The following is a 26219-nucleotide window of genomic DNA, read 5'->3' as shown; positions in this document are numbered from 1 at the left end:
TCCACAGTGCTACTGGCAAAATATTCTGTGGACAGATGAAACTAAAGTTGAGTTGTTTGGAAGGAATGAACACACAACACTATGTGTGGAGAAAAAAGGGCACAGCACACCACCATCAAAACTTCATCCCAACTGTAAAGTATGGTGGAGGGAGCATCATGGTTTGGGGCTGCTTTGCTGCCTCAGGGCCTGGACAGCTTGCTATCATTGACGGAAAAATTAATTCCCAAGTTTATCAAGATATTTTGCAGGAGAATGTAAGGCTATCTGTCCGTCAATTGAAGCTCAACAGAAGTTGGGTGATGCAACAGGACAACGACCAAAAACACAGAAGTAAATCAACAACAGAATGGCTTCAACAGAAGAAAATATGGCTTCTGGATTGGCCCAGTCAGAGTCCTGACCTCAACCCGATTTGAGATGCTGTGGCATGACCTCAAGACAGCGGTTCACACCAGACATCCCAAGAATATTGCTGAACTGAAACAGTTTTGTAAAGAGGAATGGTCCAAAATTCCTCCTGACCGTTGTGCAGGTCTGATCCGCAACTACAGAAAACGTTTGGTTGAGGTTATTGCTGCCAAAGGAGGGTCAACCAGTTATTAAATCCAAGGGTTCACATACCTTTTCCACCCTGCACTGTGAATGTTTACACGGTGTGTTCAATAAAGACATGAAAACGTATAATTGTTTTTGTGTTATTAGTTTAAGCAGACTGTGTCTGTCTATTGTTGTGACTGTATAAGATCCGATCAAATCTTATGACCAATTTATGCAGAAATCCAGTTAATTCCAAAGGGTTCACATACTTTTTCTTGCCACTGTATATGAGCAACTTGCTCTTTTTTAAAGACACCTCTAAGCTATAACTGCCACAAAATTCATTAACTAGTACCAAGGAAATACCTACAGCCAGCTGAGTCCACAAAGTTTCTCCAATAATTATTTTAAAATCTAAAATTGATACACTGCAGATCTGACCTATCATAAAACTCTTCAAGAGAGCCACTACGCTCCAGATCTCCTTCTGTGCTCAGAGGTCCTTGATGAGGCTCTACCACTCTTATTAATCAAATAAGACAATGGGCCTTTATATACTCTGTGTCCCAGTGTTTCTATGCATGTAATGTCTGTGGATAAATTTTGAAACAATTACAGTATGCAGATGTGTGAAAATTGTGATGTAGATTTGTTTTTGCCATTGCTTGTTCTGTTTAAAATGTAAGAATATGTTGCAGATTAACTTTAATTGGTGACTATGGAAACAAATAGAAATGTAATGAACAATGTTTTCACTATCCAACTTTATCCTCAGTAATACATTTACAGTACACTCTTAGAAAAAAGGTGCCATATAGAACCTAAAAGGGTTATTCGGTTGTCCCCATTGGACCCTTTGAAGAACCCTTTTTTGGTTCCAGGTAGAACCCTTTTGGGTACTTAGGACCTTTTCCACAGAGGGTTCTACATGGTACCCAAAAGGGTTATCCTATGGGGACAGCTGAAGAACCCTTTTGGAACCCTTTTTTCTAAGAGTGTAGGTAATAAGCTGTAGTCAGGTGGTCATTACCAGGTTATGATGAGATCTTAACTATGACCAGTAGGCTACATAATATAGGACATAATATAGTGGTCACAATTATGACCACCAACTGGTCGTATGGTGGTCAGAAAAATGTCATATTCTGGTCAGTAAAAATATGTTTTAAAAAACTTCATTTTTTTACCAGTTTACGACCAGAATAAGACAATATACTGATGTCTTTTCAACCAGGACTTGCCTACTGGGTAGTTCCAGTAGTTAGCTACACTGCTACATGGCAAAAAAGTAATTAACTACTTAAAACACTACCAATATTTTAATTTAGTTCAACTACCACCAAGCTACCGCAAAATGTAGTTAAATTACTAGTTGAACTACATGTAGTTCACTGCAGGCTATGCTTTGTACTGTAGCCTATTTTTATTTGTAAGATTATGTAGGTCTGTCTCATGGGCAGTAGTTTGTACTATCGACTACAGTACGAGAGGTGGCAGTATAGGTAAAAGCTGACCCTTTTCCACTAATTTTCAAAATAACCGGAAATAGCAGTGAATGCGGAAGACGAAAGATGGAGGCGGCTGTGTTCATTCTATCGCTGGTTGACTGCTGTGCTTTGATTTTTCTGGCGGTGTACTTCGTATCCTTTTCTTGTACATGACCTAATACGTTGTGTAGTGGATCTCTATTAGTATTCTTTGTTACAATCAATACGTTCTAGCGCTCGTGCTTTGTGGGTACCTCTCTGTGCCCAGACAAGTGCTACAAGTGCTAGTTAACGTTGGCCGTGATTTAACCATGATCAAACCAATCCGTGCTGCTCTGTCTTGCCAGCAAGGGCCAGTTAGCAAACGCCCTATTCGTCCTTTGCACTTTAAAATGTCGATCTTCTGTCTGTCAACAGTAGCGTTTACATATTTTAGATGCAGTGTCTGCTGCTTGTTTTTTTCTAGCAAAAGTTCAGTGGTTAAAATTAGACTGACAGTCCTAGTTACTCACACATTCCTAAGTATTCAATGGCTTGAGTTAGCTGACATTAAGAATATAGATAAACTGTTACTGTATAGCTAGCCTGATACATCTCTGCCCAGACAGTTTACATACCTTAACTTCATGAATAGATCATTACCCTCTCCGACCTAGAATGTGACTACATCAATGCACGAGCATGCTGTTCGAAGTTAAACAGAGTAAGCACAGTTGTAATTTCAAATAAAAAATGTTGCATGTACACGCGAGAACCAACGGAGCATAGCCTCCCCTTAGGGCTCTCGGTTAAAGGTGTGGACCACAGCAGGCTCACTGTAAACTATAATCCCGACACTGCTTTAATGGTTAAAAACATTATTACATCTCGTTAGCGATATGGTTTTGGAAACCTTTGGGATTTAACTTTCACATCAGCCATAAATAATATTTCAAATACCAAAATATACACTTGCAAATCGAGCATCACCGGGCCACATTTTGGGGTGCCGCTGTTTCCCAATGTTCTTGAGCTTGGGATTTAGTTTTAAGTAATTGTTGTATATGGCAGAGCACCCAGCTAATAAAGCGAGATAACCCACCTTGTTACCCACTCCACAAAGCTGGGAGGCAGCCTGTGGTCAAAACGAATGCAATCATTTTTTACCCAGTTAAACTCCTCCTACCTGGTCAACTGGGCTAGCTAAATCGAACTCCCTCCATTGGAACGTTACATTCCTTCTGGAAGCGTTTTTTTTTTTTTTTTTTCTCATCTGCGTGTATTTTTGCAAAACTGTGTACAGTAAGTGTATCTTTTGTGTATTTTCATCGCTGATATGAAAGTTAAAGCTGCAATATATAACTTTTTGGGCCACTGGGCTAAATTCACATAGAAATGTGTGTTATAGATCTGTCATTCTCATTGAAATCAAGTCTAAGAAGAGGTCGATCTGTTCAATGTACGCACTTCTATGCTTCCCTTCACGTTTAGTTTTTGCGTCTTTTAGGTTTTGTACATACATCTTCATTCAAACAGCTGAAAATACAATATTTTTGGTTATGGAAAAGATTTCACAGCGGTTTAGATGGTACAATGATTATCTACACTATACTTGCTTGTTTTGTCAGAAACTGAAATTAAGCTAAATTAGAATTTTAGCAACCAGGAAATGGCGGACCATCTTTATTAAGTTCCAAACGTTACCAAAACCCTATCGCAAGCAAGGCGTATTTACGTTTAGATAGAGCATTTGAGTAGGGTCAGCACATTTCCCACTGCAAAAAGGGATGTGCAATGCCATAGAGCCCCACAGTGGAGGTGTCATAATACCTAACGGTCAATCAGGGAAGTGGTTCCAATCATTTTCCACCATTCATTTTTCCCATAGGGGATTTTAGAAACACTTAAAATAAGGGCTGTGTTCTGTGTAGGCTTACCCTGGCGTGATGTTTTGATAACCATGTAAATCTCTCTCGGACAACGTCCGTAATATCAATATATTACTGAATGTGCACTATCCTCAAACAATAGCATGGTATTTTTTTTAGCTGTAATAGCTACTGTAAATTGGACACTGCATTTAGATTAACAAGAATTTAAGCTTTCTGCCCATATAAGACATGTCTATGTCCCAGAAAGTTGGCTGTTGTTTCATTCTAGTCACAAATCGCATATTGAGCAGCAACCGTCCCAGTATAGGGACACCGATCCTGTAGTTAAAAAAATAAAAAAATAAAAAACCCTATACCCAAAATAATAATTAAAACATAAAGTGGATAGCAGAGAACATGCCTACCGTTTACCCTCACTTCTTGGACAAAGCAGAGCCTTAGATATGGAGTTATAGAAACTGTTCTTCGTCCTGTAAGCATTACATGGCAACGCAGGAATTTTCATAGCGCACAGGGCTGTGGGCCAGAAGGTTGTGGGTTCTCAGACCACCGTGGACAACACAAGAGTAGGGGTGGAAAGATCTCCTTTATAGTAAATGCATTGCATGAATCTATCATCATGTTTGCAGGTCTGAGGAAAAAATTGCCATTTATAAAAATTTCATGCAATTCTACATCATTTTACATAATAGCAGAAACTTTTTTAATACCACACAAATTACCAAAATTACAGGCTAAGAATAGACCAAGCGATAGGCCTATGTGTTCATCTTATCATATTTCTCTAATGCCAAATCAATGTGTCTTGTTTGCAACAAAATTGTCCCTGTTTGCAAATAATTAAATCTGAGACTTCATTAGGAATCTGAATTAGACTACTTCCCAAGCAAAGTAAAAATGTTGTCTCCTCGGCTATAGAAGGTTGTAGCTCAGCCTCTGAATGTCAAAGAAACGAAACAATGATATTCCCCTATGCATCAGAGTCACGTCTTTCCCGGGTATTTTACAGCTTGTTTCTAGCATAAAGCATTGCAGACCAAAGTAGTTTTATAGATCACTTTATATAATCAGATCCGTTTTATTTTCTTCAAAATCTTACACTTTTTACCATTTACTTTAATAAAAGGTAGGCATATGGCATACCCTCTCATACCGCCTCAATTCAAATCTTGGATTTAACTTAACAGCCCTTCACTGACACAGAGGTAGGCTATTTAAAGAGTGTATGGTGGGTGGAGGAATTGACTGACAAATCTATGGATATAGCAGCCTATAGCCTAATTTCATCTGTCAAACAGGAAGGCCTATCTCTTATTTTTTTAAATAGGAAGAAATAGGCTCCACAAAGCCCTCTTCTTGTTAGTAAAGTGTAATTAAAATTAAGGTTGAAATGAATTATGCCTACTCGAATTTGCCTACTTTCAGCACCATGAGCTATCCTTTTCTGATTGATTGTGCCACTGCAGCTGCAATTTTCAGCACCACAATGTATGTTACTCGAATCTGGCTTATTGTGAGGTCAATAACTCTGATAAATACATAATGGGCAAGAAACATATTGTTTTTAATAAAATCAATTATAGTAGTAGCAAGCTATCAAAGTTGACCTCTGGTCTTTCATCTTCACGCTCTCCTTCTCAAACTGAACAGAACATAGGCTATAGGCTAGTCCACGCGCAAGATGGTGCATTTTCTTTTGACTGGCCTAATAAAAAAAACATTTGGAAGAAAGCCTTTGACTCTCCTGAACTGCCACCGTAGGCCTACACAGCACAGCCATTGGTTAGACAGCACACAAGAAAACGTTTTTGATCAGCAAGAGCAGAGCAGACTGGGGCTCAGGGTTGGAATATCCATTGCAGTGTGTAATGCAGCCTAGTTTCATTTACACCATCCCAGCAGCTACTTTAGAAATATAACTTTGCTCTGTGCGAGCATGCACTTCGTAGCCTATAGGCTATGGATCATTTTGATTGAGACCACACTAAATAGCCTATAGGCCCACTTGATATTGTGTGCCCAGTGGAGAATCACAGATAAGGGGCGGCATCGGGCACACATTGATACATAGCCTAATAAGCAACTACTTCTAAAACACAGAGAAATATTGACATTTCATCAATTACAAATTACATGACTCTCCCACTGTACTAGATTTAAAAAATACTAAACCCTCCCCTTGACTGAAATTGAAAAAGCATGACCCTCCCCCATTTTCCTCCAGGTAACCATTCTGTAAATGTCGATCCATCCCTAAATCCGTTTGAGTTCAAATCACTTTTTGGCAGGATCCCTTTTGATTTAAACAAAACTTTCCATATATGTTTGCCCATGGAAAAAGTGGTCAGAAAGTGACTTTTTGGACCTCATTGCCAAAAGGTTCAGGAGATAAAGGTGCTCAGAGTTTACCAATTTTGCGTACCCCACCATACCATGAGACATCCATGTCTTCTTCACTGGAAAAGATAGTTGAGTTTGATATCATTTAAAAGCTTACAAACAGTGTTGTCTAACTATTTTATTATTTCTTGGAAAAATATTTTTGGAATACAAATTGACATTTTAAAACCTTTAACGTCAATTATCAAAAAACGTGTGAACTCCAAATTTTTTCATATTCTCATATGTCGTAGCTTAGATCCTATTTCGCATCATCTGAGGTTTTTGTGTTGTGCCTGCCATCGGTTGAGATACATATACTCTTGAAAACAGGGTGGGTGTCATTTCAATCATAAAAAATGACATTATAAAAATAAATCCAGAAATTATCAAACAATTTGACAACCCTGTTTGTAAGCTTTTAAATTGTATACATCTCAACCGTTTATCTTTTCCAGTGATGACGACATGGTGGGGTGGTATGGTATGTTGGGGTACGCAAAATGGGTCAACTTTGAGCACCTTTATCTCGTGAATGTCACTTTCTGAGCACTTCTACAATGGCTAAATAGGCCTATGTATGGAAGGTTTCGTTCAAATCAAAAGGGGTGCAGTCAAAAAGGATTTGAATTCAAATGGATTTACCCTATATGTAGTTAGTCACTTTCAGCTTCCTGACTCACACGTCATATCTGTGGCCCGTTATCTCCAGTTGTCTTTTTTATTTCTTGTGTCCTGTATGCTTGTGCTCATATACTTTTCATAATGTGTATCTGCAGTGGGTTGTACCAGAGCTGGTAGGCCAGGTCCTGGCAGCAGTGCTGATGCTTGTCTCCCTGCACTGGTTTGTCTTCCTACTCAACCTGCCTGTGGCTGCCTGGAACATGTACAGGTAAGTACGCTGTACCTGTCCTATCCCGGAAATGTTTGAGACAACTGAATGTTAATGATCAACGGCAACTTATTTTCTTATGTGAACAGTAAAGACACTTTTGTGTCTGAGGAGTGAGGGGGTCCACTCAGAGGTGTCATCAGTGGCTGTGTGTAAGCCTTACGATACATTATACTTTATTTTTCATTTCATGACGTCGGCATACAAACACAATATATTACATGCAGTACATTTACATTTTCACATATTCTACTGTCCGACCGTGTATTGGGCATGCATCTGTCCTATGTCCCACTGTTCAGCAGGCTGTTGGAATGAAACTTGCCATGCTCCTATTCTTACTGAACAGTGGGACCCTTAATCTCCTTCCGGAGGGCAGCAGTTCAAAACATTGGCCAAGATTGTGTGTGGGGTCCTCTATGATGCGCTTGGCCTTGTCCCTTGCCTGTTTATCATAGTGGCTCTGAAGCCCCCCTGCATTGCAGCACGCAGAGCTTGGACCCCAGGTTCACAGTCCGCCTGAGGATACCCATATTAGCCACTGAATGCCCACCGTACCAGGCCAGGAAACAGAAAGTCAGCACACTCTCTATATGGCTGGTGTAGTAGTTGGAGAGTATCTAGGTGTTGACATTCAGTTGTCTCAGTCTGTGCAGGAGGTACAGTCGTGGTTGGTATTCTTTATTGATGGTTTGAGTGTTGGCATTAAAAGAGGGTTTGCTGTCCATGATGGTTCCCAGATACCTAAAACTCTATCTCTTCACCACCCAGGACTAGGTGGCTCACTGAGTCTGCCTTCCTCCAGAAATCAGTGAGCAGTTATTTTAGTTTTGTTGAGTTTGAGGTAGTTGTTATTGCACCAGTCATGAACCCTGTTTACTTCTGTTTGGAAATGCAGTGTGTCATCTGAGGGTGCCTGGCGGCGTCATCTTCATATTTCACTGCCAAGCAGTTCCTGTCGGAGCCTTTTAAGGTCATTGGTGTATATGAAGAACAGCACTGGAGAGATGACAGTTCCTTTTGGGGAACCGGTAGATGTACACAGAGGAAGGGATGTTGTGTTGTTGAACTTGACATACTGCCCCCTGTTCAGCAGGAAGTCCAGCACCCACAAGTAATACTATAATGACCCTAGCCCATGTAAGCCCCTTACAAACTCCCCAACTCTTAGCGATATAGCCCCCCCCAAGCTGTTTACTACAATGCTATGGTTGTTCTTGTGCTGTATATGTGCTATTTTGTCTTGAGTGTTGTTGGTTTTCCTCTACCTATTGTTTATCTGACAGGGTTTTGAAGGTGCCCATGGGAAACATGGGGGTGTTTGACCCCACTGAGATCCACAACCGAGGACAACTAAAGTCTCACATGAAAGAGTCCATGATCAAACTCGGCTTCCACCTGCTCTGCTTCTTCATCTACCTGTACAGGTAAGAGACTGTCTCTTGCTGTCTGGGATTTTATATGCTAGTTTTCATATGCTAGCCGCTGTCATATGCTACAGCACTAACATAGCTAATCTTACTGCTCCTTTATTTATTGCTTAGTACAGGATAACTTTGATGTTTAGCCTGAGCTTAAGTTTGGTTCTAAAGTAGTTTCTTCACTTGTCACACGCTTCCTTTCTCCTCCACAGCATGATCCTGGCACTGATCAACGATTGAGATCCCCATGGCCGTTTTAATCCAAATCACAAACTATTCAGTATGTGGCGTTCATTATGTCCTGGTCCTCAGTCCTCTTCACAGCTGGAGCCACATGACATTACACTCCCCTGGACACCTAATCATTCCTCAGACCCCCTCCCCATGATGTACTTCTGTGTTCTCATAACTGCCCTGGAATTGTGTGTGTGCTCGCTGTGTGTGTGTGTGTGTGTGTGTGTGTGTGTGTGTGTGTGTGTTCTTTCGTTCAGCCTGTGTCCAACAATGCTGTCCATGCACTGCTCCTCTGGCCAGATGGAAAACATGACAATCGCACAGGCTAGATGGTGCATATGGGCTAACACATTTTCAGCCAAGAGCCAATCACAACAGCTAGCACATCCTCTGCCAGCCTGCCGAACATCATCTTTGATATGTCAATGCCATATTTGATTGTCATGTTTATTTTTTGTGTCTCGTCAACATGCTGGAAAATCCTTGAATTGAATATCCTTTGCAGAATACTAACCTGTGTTTTGGGGATGATCTATTTCTATTATATTTTCTTGCAGTCTCTTATTAACATCAATAAGTTATAGATCTGACATCCCCTGACTGCTGAAAGGTGCACATTTGATTGGTATTATGTTCTCAGGGGAATACATGCACCTGGATTGGAAAAATGTTTTTCAGCCATATTTTATCGCTCTCTATAACCTTGGGCTCGATTCAATCTGTAGCGCTGAAGATCTGCGCTGTAGCCCGGTTTAATTTTAAAGGTAATTTTCGATTGAGCTGACATGCAGCATTTATCATGAACAAAGTCTCCGCGAACCTTTCAATTTCTATCACGTTGTAGCGCTTCAGATTGAATCAAACTCCTTGTCTGTATGATAGTTGTATTACATGTCACCATTAACATTTTATTTGGGCAGTTTGAGCATGACCATGTTCCATCCAAATGTATTTCTCCACTGGGAAGAGTGCCTGTTCAGATTGTTTAAATCAAACTAAAATTACTGTCAAGTTTTATTTTTGCTTTGAAAATAATTTGTGGGGTTTCTTAAATAAATAAACTTGAAAGAGAACACTTGGGTGTCTTTTTCTTGTGAGATTGTATTAACCCGTCCCGAGGTAGGGCTAATACTGTAGTCCAAAGAGAAACCTCGGGAGACTTATGCATGTTCTGTTCTGAGAATATAATATAATTTCTGTGGCTGTGCTTCGTAAGCTGCTAATCATTAAAGCCATCACTCTCTGTCTTAAAACCCTGAATGCTTTATTGAAAATATGCATACATAACTTCTCCTACACAACGTTACATAACAGTACAATCACTTTTTGTAATAACACATTTAAATGCAAAATGGATGCTAACAAACAAACCTAATACTGGCTTCTCACCTCACCAAGCGTTTACAGCAAGGAGAGGGAAATAAGAAGCCCCAAAATAAGGTACATCTCAAAAGAAAACAAAAACTTGCATAAGCTGAACCACATCTGTGATTGTTTTAGTGTTTGATCTGTACTGAGGTGTGTGGCGTGTATGTATACATATTTTTAGATCTATCAGTCTTCTGTAACAGAACAAGCTGGTGGTGGCTGTAATGACCTGTGGGCAGGCGCTCGCCTGATGCAGGGGAGATCTGTGTCACAGAAAAATGCTCAGCCTATACGCTGTTCTTACACTATCTCATAATACATGCCATAACATACAGATATATAGCACACCATATCAGAAAAGCTTATTTTGCTTGACTGTCCAACAGGAACAATTTGTACATGTTCATAATTATCTGATACACTTGTGTACAAATGCATTACACATGTTAAATGGTGGTAAAAGAAATGGTTGAAGAGGCCAATATGATAGTACAGGGAAAATGAGAGAAAACAAATGAAGTGATAAATGAAACAGAAAACAATAGTAACAAAAGTCATAAAAGCCATAAAACCAGATAAGCAAGTTTTTTCAAAGACATTTTATGTCAGCCTGTATTGAATACATAAATCAGGAAAATGAAAAACAAACAAACCAGCAAATAAATGCTAATTTCACCACAGCTAGAGAAAAAAGTGGATACACCAAAAATGTAAGTGATAAAGATGAGGGATAGGAGAGAAGGGAACAAGTGAGAGGCAAGGAGAGAAGATGAGGAAAATGGAGGTAACTTGAGAACAGCACAATGGTGGACACATAAATGAGATCAAAGTCAAGGAAAACCCAGTCAACCCCATTGCTGTTAAGGGTGATACAACCCAGTTCAAACAGCAAGTTTAAGCAATTCCTTCCCCACTACCTAACCTCTCCACAACTATTACCTCCTAAACATTCCCATTAGAAAGTTAGCCTCAGCACGTGCTTCACTAGGTCTAGCAAGTACTGAAGAGTAAGAGCATATCCACCATATAATCAATCAGGTGGCCAAAATGGTTTCTTCTGGCAGCAGTGAGCAACGTGCACATCAATCTCACACTTTGGGAGAAATAAAGCAACATCCAATTTAAAAGGTATTTTACCTCTTGAAAAAAAATCAACACTAAAATTAAAAAGTACTGTATTAAAAAAACACTAAACAAACGTAATCATCGTAACCCTACAAGCATCTCCAAGATTCACTTAGATTTGTGGATTTTATATCCATCAGTTTCAGTTAAAATGCCTGTAAGTCTTGTCATTTAGAAAATAGCTAAAAGTTTGACGTGAAATAAAAAAACTTCATTATTTTCAGCATGTGGAAACCCCAATCTCATATACGTTGAGATGTTTATTAGAGGCAGCAATGAATAAACCAATTAAAAATTACTTTCCTGTTGTTAGAACAACATAGATATACAGTGCCGTGAAAAAGTATTTGCCCCCCTTCTGATTCTCTATTTTTGAATATTTTTTTACTGAATGTTTATCAGATCTTCAACCAGAACCTAATATTAGATAAAGGGAACATGAGTTTACAAAAAAAAGGATACTTATTTTATTTATTTAATTAACAAAGTTATGCAACACCCAATTACCCTGTGTGAAAAAGTAATTGCCCCCTTACACTCCATAACTGGTTGTGCCACCTTTAGCTGCAATGACTGCAACCAAATGCTTCCTGTAGATGTTGATCAGTCTCTCACATCGCTGTGGAGGAATTCTTGCCCACTCTTGCATGCCAAACTGCTTTATCTCAGGGACATTTTGGGGTTTTCAAGCATTAACTGCTCGTGTCAAGTCCTGCCACAACATCTCAATTGAGATAAGGTCTGGACTTTGACTAAGCTATTCCAAAATGTCAAATGTGTTACTTTTTAACCATTTGCATGTAGACTTGATTGTGTGTTTTAGATCATTGTCTTGCTGCATGACCCAGCTGCGCTTCAGCTTCAGCTCACAGACCGATGGCCTGATATTCAGTGTTTGGTTTTACCAGACATCATGGGACCCATCTCGCCCAGAAAGTTGACTCAAGTTTGCCAGAAAGCACCTGGAAGATCATCAAGACTCTTGGAAGAATGTTCTATGGACAGATTATTCAAAAGTATAACTTTTTGGATGACATGGATCCCATTATGCTGGCGAAAACCACACACAGCATTCCACAGTAAGAACCTCATACCAATGGTCAAGCATGGTGGTGGTAGTGTGATGATTTGTGGATGCTTTGCTGCCTCAGGACCTGGACGACTTGCCTTAATAGAACAAACCATGAATTCTGCTCTGTATCAGAGAATTCTACAGGAGAATGTCAGGCCATCCATCTGTGAGCTGGAGCTAAAGCGCAGCTGGGTCATGCAGCAAGACAATTATCCAAAACACACAATCGAGTCCACATGAAAATGGCTAAAAAGCAACACATTTGAAGTTTTGGAACGGCCAAGTCAAAGTCCAGACCTAATCCCAATTGAGATGTTGTGGCAGGACTTGAAACAAGCAGTTCATGCTTGAACACCCACAAATGTCGCTGAGTTAAAGCAGTTCTGCATGGAAGAGTGTGCAGCAAGACAAAATTCCTCCACAGTGACGTGAGAGACTGATCAACAACTACAGTCATTGCAGCTAAAGGTGGCACAAGCAGTTATTGAGTGTAAGGGGGCAATTCCTTTTTCACACAGGGGCATTGGGTGTTGCATAACTTTGTTTATGAAATAAGTATGTAATTGTTATGTTATTTGTTCACTCAGGTTCCCTTTATCTAACATTAGGTTTTGGTTGAAGATCTGATAACATTCAGTATCAAAAATATGCAAATGTAGAGAAAATTAGAAAGGGGGCAAATAGTTTTTCACAGCACTGTATATACCCTTACCACTCTCCACCACTACAGCCCTCTCTATTTATATATAAATGTACTAATCATGACAATAAATAATATTATCAATAATAAAACTCTGGACGAGGCAGGTGAAAGGTGGCAGTCCTGGGGTTAGCTCCGAGAAAAAAAGAGGATGGGGCTTGGCTGAACACAGGAGGTGCAACAGACATCAGACACTGTGAGCCACACAGGTAAGAGGAGGTGGGAGGTCACAGTCAAGATGGCTGCTGGGTAATCGGTTCATTTAAGTGATTTGTCTGACATCTCCGTGTGTGTGACGTTATCACCTGCCGCCGGAGCACAGCCCCAGAGCCAAACCTCCAGAAAGCAGCTGTCCAAACGCAATAGTTTCTCTACTTCATTCGTTAGAGTCTAGTGTTATTCTCCTGGATTCGAGAAGTAGTGTCTTCTGCTCCAAGGTCACCATCAGCTGTCCATGCTACAACATTCTTTCAGGGAGAGAGAGAGAAGAAACAGAAGAGCATTTTCATTTATATAGTTTTTATTTACAGCTTTTTATTTTGTTGTTACATGTAGTCTACACACATTTTACATACATGGCCTTTTTATAAACATTACATCTAGATAGATAGTACTTATACATTATCCATTGTGTTACTTAATTACATACAATAATTGCCTACCATTCAGCTGTTTCCTAACCTCATTGTCTGAACCGTTAACGTTAGGTAGCAAGTGGCTACTGTGCTTGAAATATTAGCTAGCTTGTTGATACCTGGATAGCTACTAGTAAACAATAGCTAATTTTCCCCAAACATCAGACACCCCCTGACCTCGGACACTTTCTAGCGGTTGGAGGACTGAATCACCTCGAGCTCAACATTTAAATGGACTGAAAAATAACGGTAAGTTTTGTGACTAACGACACCCTTTTAGCTAGCTGAGCACCGATTTTCAGTGCAATTTATGTAAGTTAAGTTAGGTTTTGAGAGTTTTCAAAAAAGTTATATGTACACATTTTGTGGAACACGCTGCATATTGTAAAATTCGACTGCGCGACAGACCACACCTAATTTAATATCCAACTTTTTACCTCTGAAATATAGCTAACGGATTTTCTAATGTTGCTATCTTAGTTGCTAAATGTTGATAGAACTGCTAAGTAAGCAAAAAGGAAAGAAATTGTAAGTGTTAGATAATACATATCACGAAAACAGCTGCATGTTGTCAAGCTTTACCGTATCAAAATTGGAGTCCTCTGACGGAGGCGTTTTGCACAATCTGCAAAAATGTATTTGGAACTTTTGAACCATGAACTTTTCGACACCTATCACTGCTGGCTATATTTCATCTTACAACAGCTACATAGAGGCAGTATTTAGTTAAATGGTACAATGTATGCATCAATATTACACTAATTGGGACACTAATTTTCATTACAGATAACATCAAACAAAAAACGTGGGTACACTTTCAGTTATTGTGAAAACTTCCATCACCTTTCAATGCCTTAGCTTTGAAATGTAAATGTTTATACATATTCAGATTGAGTTATCTTTCTAAATGTGTATAGTATGCCAAGTTATTTAGCTACATGTATTTACCACTGCAGCATGGAGAAAGTCAAGAGGAAGCAGTGGAGTGAGGTGGACATGTTCCATGCCATGGAGGACTGCGGGGCAGGGATGGCTATCCGCTAGGCTGCCAAGGTTAGGCATCTTTTGTTTTAGGAGATTACCATGTGTATGTGAATTTTATCTGCTAGTAACAGTTTTCTTTTCTTATCTACCAAGGTGCATGGTGTACCTCGGCAGACCCTGAGCGGACAGGCTGAGCGGCCGGGTGACCCATGGTTGTCGCAGTGGACCACCCACATTGCTTGCACCCAGAGGATGAAAAGTCTCTGGTGCAGTACTGTATCTACTGCGCCAGCCATGGGTTCCCCCTTCACCAGACAGAGGCTGATGAAATACGCCCGACAAAATACGCAGGTATTTGGTGTTCTATGTGTTTATGTATGTAGAATGCTGGACTGACTGTTATCAATGTGTGTGATGTAAATGTGGATGTGTATGGTGATGCCAAAACAAACATTTTCATCCTGGATGGACAATTATATATTCTATTCTATTGTAGGTTTCGGCACCCAGGGAAACAATCCCACCACTGGGGAAGAGGTGGTGGGAAATGTTCAGGAGGAGGCACAAGAACCTAAGCATGATGAGGCCGGACACCCTGGACAGGGGGAGAGCTGAGTGTGCCACACGTCCGACGATGGACACCTTCTTCACTTCTTATGAGAAGCACTTGGAGGAGAGTGGGTTGAGGGAGAAACCCAGACAAATCTATAACTGCGATGAGTCTGGGTTTCGTAGCGACTCAGAGCAGGCACAAAGTGCTGGCTCCCGGGCGCAAAACACGTGTACCAGCAGGCTCCGGGGACCAAGGAGCACATCACAGTGCTGGCCTGCTTCAACGCAACTGGGGAGGACATCCCCCCATTTATCATCTACCCCAAGTGTTTCCCCGGTGGCCACTACACACTGGGAGGCCCCCCCCAAGCCTTGTATGGACGGTCAAGCAGTGGCTACATTGACAGGGACCTGTTCAGGAAGTGGTTTCAGCACTTCATTAAGTATGCAGTGAAAGAGCGCCCTCTCCTTCTCCTCTTTGATGGGCACAAGAGCCACATGGACCCGGAAGTGCTCGCGGTGGCACTAAGGGAAGGGGTTATACTTCTTTGTCTTCCACCACACTGCACCCATGTCCTGCAGCCTCTGGACGTGGCATACTTTGGCCCTTTAAAGGCTGAGTTCTCCAAGGTAGCTGGAGACCTTAGCCATTTTGACCACTCCTACATGGTAAACAAATCAGAATTTGCCAGAGTATTCCGCTACCCGTACCAGCGATGCAAGGACATGCGCTATGTGGTGGAAGGGTTTAAGAAGTGTGGCCTCTTCCCTTTTGACCCTTCAGCCATTGAAGGGTCCCGTTTAATGCCGTCTCGGACCCTACCGGGTCCCAACACCGCCTCTACTGGAACCAGCAGCAATGTGCCATCCATCAGCACCTCCTCCCCAGCGACCACAGGAGGACCCTCAGCCCCTGCCCCAGTCCCAGCCGCTGCTCCAGTCCTATCCCTAGCTCTAGAAGAGCACCCCCTAATAGAGGGGGGGCTGATAGCGAAGGACCTGGGGCACATCCTTACTGTCCTGAAGTATCGGCTGGACCGATACAGAAGACTCCCTGTGGTCGCCACATGCCTCACCGGGGAGGAATACACGCGCCAGTGGCAGGAGAGGGGTGAGAAGGAGAGGGCCGGGGCAGAGGAGAAAGAGCGTCGGGCAGCCCTCAGAACACAGAGGGCACAGGAGAGGGCTGCCATGGATGAGACCATTGACGCCATCGCCTCTGCTGGACCCCCTGCTGGAACCACTCCTGACAGCTGCTTTGAACCTCCAGTCCCTCGACTTCTTGGCGCTGACGGAAACATGGATTACCACTGAAAACACTGCTACTCCTACTGCTCTCTCCTCGTCTGACCATGTGTTCTCGCATACCCCGAGAGCATCTGGTCAGCGGGGTGGTGGCACAGGAATCCTCATCTCTCCCAAGTGGACATTCTCAATTTTTCCCCTAACCCATCTGTCTATCTCCTCATTTGAATTCCATGCTGTCACAGTCACTAGCCCATTTAAGCTTAATATCCTTGTCATCTATCGCCCTCCAGGTTCCCTTGGAGAGTTCATCAATGAGCTTGACGCCTTGATAAGTTCCTTTCCTGAGGATGGCTCACCCCTCACAGTTCTGGGGGATTTCAACCTCCCTACGTCTACATTTGACTCATTTCTCTCTGCCTCCTCCTTTCCACTCCTCTCCTCTTTTGACCTCACCCTCTCACCGTCCCCCCCTACTCACAAGGCAGGCAATACGCTTGACCTCATCTTTACTAGATGCTGTTCTTCTACTAATCTCACTGCAACTCCCCTCCATGTCTCCGACCACTACTTTGTATCCTTTTCTCTCTCGCTCTCCTCCAACACTACTCACTCTGCCCCTACACAGATGGTAATGCGCCGTCGCAACCTTCGCTCTCTCTCTCCCGCTACTCTCTCCTCTTCCATCCTATCATCTCTTCCCTCTGCTCAATCCTTCTCCCTCCAATCTCCTGATTCTGCCTCCTCAACCCTCCTCTCCTCCCTTTCTGCATCCTTTGACTCTCTATGTCCCCTATCCTCCCGGCCGGCTCGGTCCTCCCCTCCAGCTCCGTGGCTTGATGACTCATTGCGAGCTCACAGAACAGAGCTCCGGGCAGCTGAGCGGAAATGGAAGAAAACTAGACTCCCTGCAGACCTGGCATCTTTCACTCCCTCCTCTCTACATTTTCTTCATCTGTTTCTGCTGCTAAGGCCACTTTCTACCACGCTAAATTCCAAGCATCTGCCTCTAACCCTAGGAAGCTCTTTGCCACATTCTCCTCCCTACTGAATCCCCCCCATCCTCCCTCTCTGTGGATGACTTCGTCAACCACTTTGAAAAGAAGGTTGACGACATCCGATCCTCGTTTGTTAAGTCAAATGACACTGCTGGTCCTGCTCACACTGCCCTACCCTATGCTTTGACTTCTTTCTCCCCTCTCTCTCCAGATAAAATCTTGCGACTTGTGACTGCAGGCCGCCCAACAACCTGCCCGCTTGACCCTATCCCCTCCTATCTTCTCCAGACCATCTCCGGTGACCTTCTCCCCTACCTCACCTCGCTGATCAACTCATCCTTGACCGCTGGCTATGTCCCTTCCGTCTTCAAGAGAGCGAGAGTTGCACCCCTTCTCAAAAATCCAACACTCGATCCCTCTGATGTCAACAACTACAGACCAGTATCCCTTCTTTCTTTTCTCGCCAAAACTATTGAGCGTGCCGTCTTTAGCCAACTCTCTTGCTATCTCTCTCAGAATTACCTTCTTGATCCAAACCAGTCAGGTTTCAAGACTGGTCATTCAACTGAGACTGCTCTTCTCTGTGTCACGGAGGCTCTCCGCACTGCTAAAGCTAACTCTCTCTCCTCTGCTCTTGTCCTTCTAGACCTGTCTGCTGCCTTTGATACTGTGAACCATCAGATCCTCCTCTCCACCCTCTCCGAGCTGGGCATCTCCGGCGCGACTCACTCGTGGATTGCGTCCTACCTGACCGGTCGCTCCTACCAAGTGGCGTGGCGAGAAGCTGTCTCCGCACCACGTGCTCTCACCACTGGTGTCCCCCAGGGCTCAGTTCTAGGCCCTCTCCTATTCTCGCTATACACCAAGTCACTTGGCTCTGTCATATCCTCACATGGCCTCTCCTATCATTGCTACGCTGACGACACACAACTAATCTTCTCCTTTCCCCCTTCTGATAACCAGGTGGCGAATCGCATCTCTGCATGTCTGGCAGACATATCAGTATGGATGACGGATCACCACCTCAAGCTGAACCTTGGCAAGACGGAGCTGCTCTTCCTCCCGGGGAAGGACTGCCTGTTCCATGATCTCGCCATCACGGTTGACAACTCCGTTGTGTCCTCCTCCCAGAGTGCGAAGAGCCTTGGCGTGACCCTGGACAACACCCTGTCGTTCTCCGCTAACATCAAGGCGGTGACCCGATCCTGTAGGTTCATGCTCTACAACATTCGGAGAGTACGACCCTGCCTTACACAGGAAGCGGCACAGGTCCTAATCCAGGCACTTGTCATCTCCCGTCTGGATTACTGCAACTCGCTGTTGGCTGGGCTCCCTGCCTGTGCCATTAAACCCCTACAACTCATCCAGAATGCCGCAGCCCGTCTGGTGTTCAACCTTCCCAAGTTCTCTCACGTCACCCCCCCCTCCTCCGCACACTCCACTGGCTTCCAGTTGAAGCTCGCATCTGTTACAAGACCATGGTGCTTGCCTATGGAGCTGTGAGGGGACGGCACCTCCGTACCTTCAGGCTCTGATCAGTCCCTACACCCAAACGAGGGCATTGCGTTCATCCACCTCTGGCCTGCTGGCTCCCTTCCTCTGCGGAAGCATAGTTCCCGCTCAGCCCAGTCAAAACTGTTCGCTGCTCTGGCACCCCAATGGTGGAACAAGCTCCCTCACGACGCCAGGACAGCGGAGTCACTCACCACCTTCCGGAGACATTTGAAACCCCACCTCTTTAAGGAATACCTGGGATAGGATAAAGTAATCCTTCTACCCCTCCCTTACCCCAACCCCCCAAAAAAAAAAAAAAAAACATTGTAAAGTGGTTATCCCACTGGCTCTGGATAAGAGCGTCTGCTAAATGACGTAAATGTAAATGTAATGTAAATGTGTTTTCAGTCATATCTATTATAGAACATGAGCTTTTAAACCCACCCCTCAGCTACTCTCAGTCCATCCCACCTATCTCCGTAAACCACCCTCTTATGATTTCAATGTGCCATTTATTTTTCAACTGCGCTGTTTCACATAAATTCTGAACCTGTCTAATCCTATAGGACCTACAGATTGTAAGTTAAATATACATATTTTTACTAAAAGTATAATTATATTGTTGATTGATTGACTATGGCTTTCCAAATCTCCCAACACTGCTATTTGTAGGGTTAATTTTAGAAGAGCATTTTCATTTGCATTTATATGACCTTTTCTTCTTGGTCCGCTCCTACACAATAGACTTTTAAAAAATTCAAATAGTTCTACAAATTGTCTTTTCACACCCCATTTTGTCTCATAATTACAGTGTAGAGGCCATTGTAATAATAGACACTGAACCTAAAAACATATGACAGATATGAAAGAGGGCTCATTATCTAGGCCACTAGTTAAAGTATGATGACCAGTAAAACAAATCCGTACCGTTTAGCCCCTCAGTGTCCTGGACATCGAGGAAAGGGGCGGGCCCCCAGATTCGGACGGTGCCGTCATCTGAGGCGCTGGCCAAAAGACCGGGCACTACAGGGTTCCAGCTCACACAGTTCACTGTACGTGTGTGACCTGTCAACTCTGCGATGGGCAGCTCACTGCGCCTGTGCCAGATGTACACTTTGTGATCTGTAGATGGAGGACACAGAGTATAAACAGGGAGGGACTACCTGGCCTTCCAATAAGAAACTTTAATTTTCCTTTTCAACGTTTTCCGTTGCGTGCACTAATGAACACGACACTGATGTGCGAGTAAGTTAGTGTGGTTATACTGCCAGGTTTACAAATAATACCGAAAGTAATGTCAAAGCATCATTTGGACTCCGATGAGATCGACTAGCAGGGGACATGGCCTTACCCTCACTCCCACTGGCGATGAAGTCTTCGTTGTGTCCTCCAAAGCAGGAGTGGATGGTGTAGAAGCCCTGTGTCACGCCCTGATACTTCCTCACCAGCACCCGGTCATGTAGGTCCCACAGGTGCACACCCTACAGACAGACAGGGAATATTGACCAGTGCACTCTCAGACAGCTCGACATATTCCTACCCAAAAACACCCCACCTCCAAAGAAAAGCCAAACCACTCACCTGAGTAGCCACATTCAGCAGCGCTAACCTCCCGTTCTTTGAAACTGTGAAAGACATGATTGGATGGTCCTCCTGGACTCTGTGGAAGTGCAGCACAAACACAAAATTAAAATGACAGAACTTGCATAAGCACAGGATGGCCCTTGAGCATATAGACACGATGATTAGATATGACGTTGGATGGGACTAACTCACATGTTTCTGTCCGTAAGGTCCTCAAAGTTGTAACCACGGATACGCTGGTGTGTGTCTGATGCCAGTACGGTCCGAGCGTCACCCAGGCACCACAGGCACTGAACCCTTACTCCTTCCCACGAGTCCAGCAGATTACCATCCAGATCCTGGGGATAAGGTTATATCAATCAACCAACCTCAATGCACTGATTAGTCCAACACACACAATAGCTCAATCTGCCCTTATGACAGGTCACACCCAGAAGGAAGACACTCACACACTGGTAGAACTGGCCCCTCTGGCCTCCGGTGACAAAGCGCTTGCCATCTGGATTCCAGGCCACACTAGTCAGGCTGTCCTCGTGTGATTGGCTCATCTTTGTCCGCAACTCACCCGTCTGGCCAATGACAAGAGACATGGGTGAGTGAGCAGGGAGGAGTTAAAAAAGAAACCTTTAACCTTTTTTTAATGCCTAGTAATAACATGACAATAACAACTACCCTTTTCATCCTGGTGACAGTAAGATGTGGAAGTCATCTCTAATTTACCCGCAACACAATCATTGAGGAATAGAACTTTGTAGAGGACTTTTGATCTTTCCAACAACAAGCTTTCTGGATAAAAAGTCAATCCAACGTTACCTGTACGTTCCACAGCCACAGCTCTGAGCAGTCATCGGGGCCACAGGCAATCAAGTAGGTGTCATCAGGGCTCCAGGCCAGGTTTGAGACACCGTAAGCGTGGCCCTCTAGAGTCTTCATCAGCTTCAACTGGTGACTCTCCTGTCAAATCAGCAGCACAGTTATCACCTCAACTAATCATTTCCCCAAAGTTCACATCTTCCTGCCTCCGCCACTCCATTGAAACGCCCGCTCTTATGCTCTGTCTACTAAAACCTGATACACTTATCAGCATGATCATGGTTCATCTGTAATGAGGAAGGTTCCTACTGTGTTGACATGCCACACGATGACTGTGGTGTCTTTGGATCCCGTGGCCAGTTTGGTGCCGTCATTGGAGAACTTGCAGAACCACACTTCATTGCAGTGTTCGGTGAGGATCTGCTGGGTGTAGCAAGGGAACTGTTTTCTGTAGATAACAACACTCAGACGTCAGGGAGGGAGGATATAGAGGAGAGAATAAGGTTTTGTGATATCAGGAATAGAACCTTATCACCCTGAACGTTCTACCCAGCTAGTGTGGGTAGCTAATATTTTTTTGAAACCAGGGCAGACAATGACAATGCGCTAAGGTTTTTGCATTGGTTTAAATGAAGCACTTCACTTCCTACCCAGTTAGAAATGTGAACGTCAGAAAGCTAACGTTAGTCAATGCCGCGTGAATACATAAAATCTATACATACAATCTTGTGACATAACCACCACAATAGAAGCAAAACAAACTATTACTGGGAAGTAAGACCATTACAACTACAGCTGAGGTCCAAGGCAAGGCAATTTTGAGGGCCAAATTAAGGGAATGAACACAGAAAGGACAGACAAATACAGACAAAGTAATAAGAGCCTTACCGGCTGCAGGCGTGGTCCAGGAGGAGGGACACAGAGTCCAGGCCACTGTCCAGTTTGGTGTTGTGGTAGAGGCAGCGCTCTCTCTGCAGCTCCACAGCCTGCCTCAGCAGGGTCTGCAGCCGGCGCGGAGGCAGCATCACAGCGGGAGGCAGGTACGCTGCAGACAGGAGAAGGGAGGGAGTGAGGCACAGTGTGATAAGATAGGAATGAGGGGAACAAAGAGAGAGGGAGAGAGAGAAATCGTTTCAAATACATTCTTAAAATGTCACTCGGAAAAGAAGAGCAACTAAATCTGTGTTTAAAGACCATAAATTCTGTTTCTAACCTGGAGAGCAATTCATTTGATAAAAAAGGTGCACTCATCTTTTTTTTAAACCGGGGGTAAGGCTGAATGTGAGGATGTGGTATGTGTGTGTGTGTGTGTGTGTGAGATGAGTATGTGTGAGTGTGTGCGTGTGTGTACGTGTAGGATGGCACTCACTCTGTAACTTGTCCAGGAGTTTAGTGCGGGAGGCAGTGCCTTTTCCCTCCCACTCTGCCTTTGCTCTCAGATCCTCTGCATGGCTGCACATCAGGTACCTTGGAAAGAGATGACATCAGCATTAGGCTGCCCTGCAGTACTCACCCCCAGCACCGCGGAGACAGTCAGACAGGGAACCCCATTATTCTAGCTCACTCAAAATCAGCTAAAATTCAAAGAGGTGCAAAAAATGTGTCATTAACAAATCCATACCATTGACCATACTGAACAAGGATTGGCCATACTCCAACACAAACACTCCTCACTGATGGAATGGTTAGTTGTCACACATTGCAATGGACATGGATCAAGTTTTAAAAAGGCACTACAAGTGACAGCGGTTTCAATTTCAAAAGAGGCTTAGCTATATCTCTGTGATCTAGGCCATTTCTTTAGAGTGGGATAGGGCATTATGACTGTTGATCGGAGGTAGCTACCCGCTCAGGATGTGGATGCGCTCTGTGTTGTACTTGAGGGGAGTGAGCTCAGCTCTCAGGACCTGCAGCGCCTCCAGGACCTTGGCATCCTCCAGATACTCCAGGTACTTCTGCTGCAGGAGCAGGAACTTCATCCGCTATGGAGGAGAAAATAAGACAGAAGGGAGGCGAGGAAATATACAAATATGAGTGCATTACAAGTTAAGCACATGCATCTTAAAACATATCAAAATGGTTGTCTGAGGAAAATGTAGCCTACACATACTACTCTTTTACTCTGACAAGCAATAGTTGTCAATGTCTTGTCCGCATTCTACTGTAGCTAGTGCTGTGCGATTAACCGAAACGTCGGTTAATTTTTCGCTTTTTAAACAACTAATTGACCGATGTCAGTTCACTTATTTTGAATTCCATTTTATTCAGGTTCTTTCTGTGCGCACAATGCGCAGTTTCTCTAGAGATAAATCAGATCAAGCCCGAACTGTGCGATGTAGTAGGGAGTTGTAGTTTCCAACAGGCCAATATTCTACATAGGTTTGTGCAGAAAACATGGTAATTAACTACAATGACCATAATAAATTGCGCGCCTACTTGTCCGGTCTGAGACGGAGAGAAGAGACAGAAGAACGCGCGATCAAGAGGATAGAGAGCAGTTGCTTCGTGAGGTATCGCTACCTGAAAATACATCATCTAAGATTGATAGTTGGTATTCAGCAGTCATAAAAGTATGCCTTATTTACTTTGAAGAACTACTAAAATAGGGATTTTGTCAGACAGCATAGGCAGCAGCTCTATAGAGATGAGATGATGACATGGAATTAAATAATGTAAAACAAATGTAACATACACAACAACTGAAATATTGTAAAGCAATGTGAATAAATGATGGCTAATAAGTGATAAGCAGTAATTGGCAGTCCTTACCATCATGGGACTTTTATTAATTGTTTTATTCTGTGTAGTTACAGCATTCAACCCACATAATGCTTAGTGCATTTAATGTTAAAAACAATAATCAGTGATTTTCTTTCTTTTTTAATAATCGAACCGAAACCGACCACTAACTGTAGCACTGTTGGGCTTACCACAATAGCACTTGGAGAATGCATCAACGCTTTCAGCTCATTCAGGTCACTTTCAGCCTATATTCAAACAAAAGAAATAGACACTGGTTATTTTCTATTTTCAAACTACTGTACATTTAAACTTAATAAGTGACATTTTGTTTAAAAAGTTTGAGAGAAATTAATAAAATAAGTCAACAAGTAGAATAGATGTGTTGTGTACCTCTAAAGCTTAGATTACAAATAAAAACATCTAAAATGATTTCATCACCTTGTCCCACTCTCCTTCCATCACATGGTTGCGGAACTTTGTGGCAGAGGGATGCTCCAGTCTGCAGCCAGACTCCTGCATCAACAGGTCCACTGTCTGACTGTAGATGAGAGGGGGAGGGTGAGCACTTGCAAAGGAGAAATACGAAGTATTTGCAAAAGGAGAGTCAAATAGCATTACTTTATGTACAGGTATTCAAAAATAACATATTTGTTAAATTTCTTATTTTGTCAGAGCCCAGACCAGGTTATAAATAATTAATTTGAATCATGTTTTACTAACTTATTACTTGGTCAAGTACAATATCACAATGCCTGATAGGGTGATCATTGTATCTTTATCAATGACTTGCCAAAGTCATAAACAATTTGACTTGTGCTGTATCAAATCTGTAGACATATCTTTGTCAAAGTTGGAGGCAAATGTGGTGACTGTTCGATTTTCAAAATTCTTCATGAAAACAGATCGATTTCACGTGACCTTGTGGCTTGATTCACATGCAAATACTATCAAGTAACCAAACATTCTCAAAGCATTCTGTACTAGATTTTCCAGTTTCCATGGTCTTGGCAACTCCCAAGAGTAATGTCATTATAGGCATCTTTTGAATTACACTTAAAAAATAATATATATATATAAATAAAAAGTCTGCGTATGGCTGATGATTAGGGAAGTGTTGTGTCTTTAGGCTACTTAACAAGAAACCTGCAGTCCCATTTCTGGACCCCAAAGTAACAGTTAGCTAGCTTCCTACCAAGACTAGCTCAATTGTGCAATAATGGGCCATCTTTCTCCCTTCATCACATTTTCTAAAGGACCCATGCTGTATTCAATTTTCCCTCTACAAAACTCCTCTGTTTATCTCACCGAAATAGTCGCTGTCAACATGATGACTTGCTTTATTCGCGGTTATTATGAAGTACATGATTTAGCATCAGCTGACAGCTAGCTAGGAAGCTAACGTTAGCTACTTACTTAAGCCCTAAATCGTGTAAATGTTGCCCTATAAGTCTAATGACATCTTCCTCTGACTGAGAAAGACGTGTCTTCTTTTTCACGGAGTTGGCATCCGAAGACACGGTGTTGTTGGATGCCGCTGGGGCTGTGATACCGTTGTTGTTACTGACAGAGTTCCCATTGTTTGTTGTGGATAGTCCATTAGTGTGAGCTCCCCCCGCGGAGGACGACTCTCCGTTTTGCGCACTGTTGTTTAGGCAGGACAGCTCCGAATCTTGACCCTGTCCTGCCCCGTTGGCCTGCATGTTATTATTGTTGATGTGGGCTACACTGTGCGGATTTAATCGAATGACAGGAGCAACGGGTGAATTCGGAAAAGTTAAAAGCCCCGCAATAACTGCAGACAGGGCCTCTGACCCAATTGCAGCCCCGAGCTCCCCTGCTCCCTCCGCCACCGAAGCTCGGTATTTCTTCCGCGGTGGCGGCGAAGCTCCGCCGGTTTCCGAGTCGGAGGAAGCGGAGGCCAGAGTTAATTCGCAAAGAGCGTTGGTGACAGAATGATGTCAAGTAGGGGCTAACAAAGGTGTCAGAGACGAAACAATAACTCGTTTTTTTATCGCTGAGCTTCTCCTGTTATTGTTGCTCTCCAGACAGCTGAAGACCCATTATGGATATTGAGACGCAGTGA

General features: G+C 43.1%; 2 protein-coding genes across 4 annotated transcripts; one reads left to right on the top strand and one right to left on the bottom strand.

The window, feature by feature from the left end:
• Positions 1–2092: 2092 nt before the first annotated feature.
• cnih4 (cornichon family AMPA receptor auxiliary protein 4) lies at positions 2093–9640 on the top strand. Of its 2 annotated transcripts, XM_041853377.2 has the most exons (5): positions 2093–2180; positions 2662–2730; positions 7057–7169; positions 8456–8596; positions 8803–9640. In XM_041853377.2, the coding sequence occupies exons 1-5, from the start codon at positions 2112–2114 to the stop codon at positions 8828–8830; spliced, it is 420 nt and encodes a 139-aa protein (XP_041709311.2). In that variant the 5' UTR covers positions 2093–2111; the 3' UTR covers positions 8831–9640. The 2 variants fall into 2 exon arrangements, with proteins under 2 accessions (XP_041709311.2, XP_041709312.1); XM_041853378.2 differs by lacking the exons at positions 2093–2180; positions 2662–2730 and adding an exon at positions 2757–3308.
• A 3377-nt stretch (positions 9641–13017) lies between these two features.
• Positions 13018–26219, bottom strand: LOC121543493 (WD repeat-containing protein 26-like). Of its 2 annotated transcripts, none has more exons than XM_041853380.2 (14): positions 25550–26219; positions 24575–24674; positions 24325–24381; positions 23240–23376; positions 22764–22861; positions 22283–22439; positions 21704–21842; positions 21395–21535; positions 21031–21150; positions 20774–20919; positions 20579–20657; positions 20349–20478; positions 19925–20119; positions 13018–13556 (listed from the first exon to the last, which is right to left on the bottom strand). In XM_041853380.2, the coding sequence occupies exons 1-14, from the start codon at positions 25834–25836 to the stop codon at positions 13534–13536; spliced, it is 1809 nt and encodes a 602-aa protein (XP_041709314.2). In that variant the 5' UTR covers positions 25837–26219; the 3' UTR covers positions 13018–13533. The 2 variants fall into 2 exon arrangements, with proteins under 2 accessions (XP_041709314.2, XP_041709313.2); XM_041853379.2 differs by having other exon boundaries at positions 13018–13546.

The sequence above is a fragment of the Coregonus clupeaformis genome, unplaced genomic scaffold (assembly GCF_020615455.1).
Source record: "Coregonus clupeaformis isolate EN_2021a unplaced genomic scaffold, ASM2061545v1 scaf1599, whole genome shotgun sequence".
NCBI lineage: Eukaryota > Metazoa > Chordata > Actinopteri > Salmoniformes > Salmonidae > Coregonus > Coregonus clupeaformis.
The sequence above is the reverse complement of the archived record's forward strand: the minus strand, read 5'-3'. Positions and strand labels throughout refer to the sequence as shown.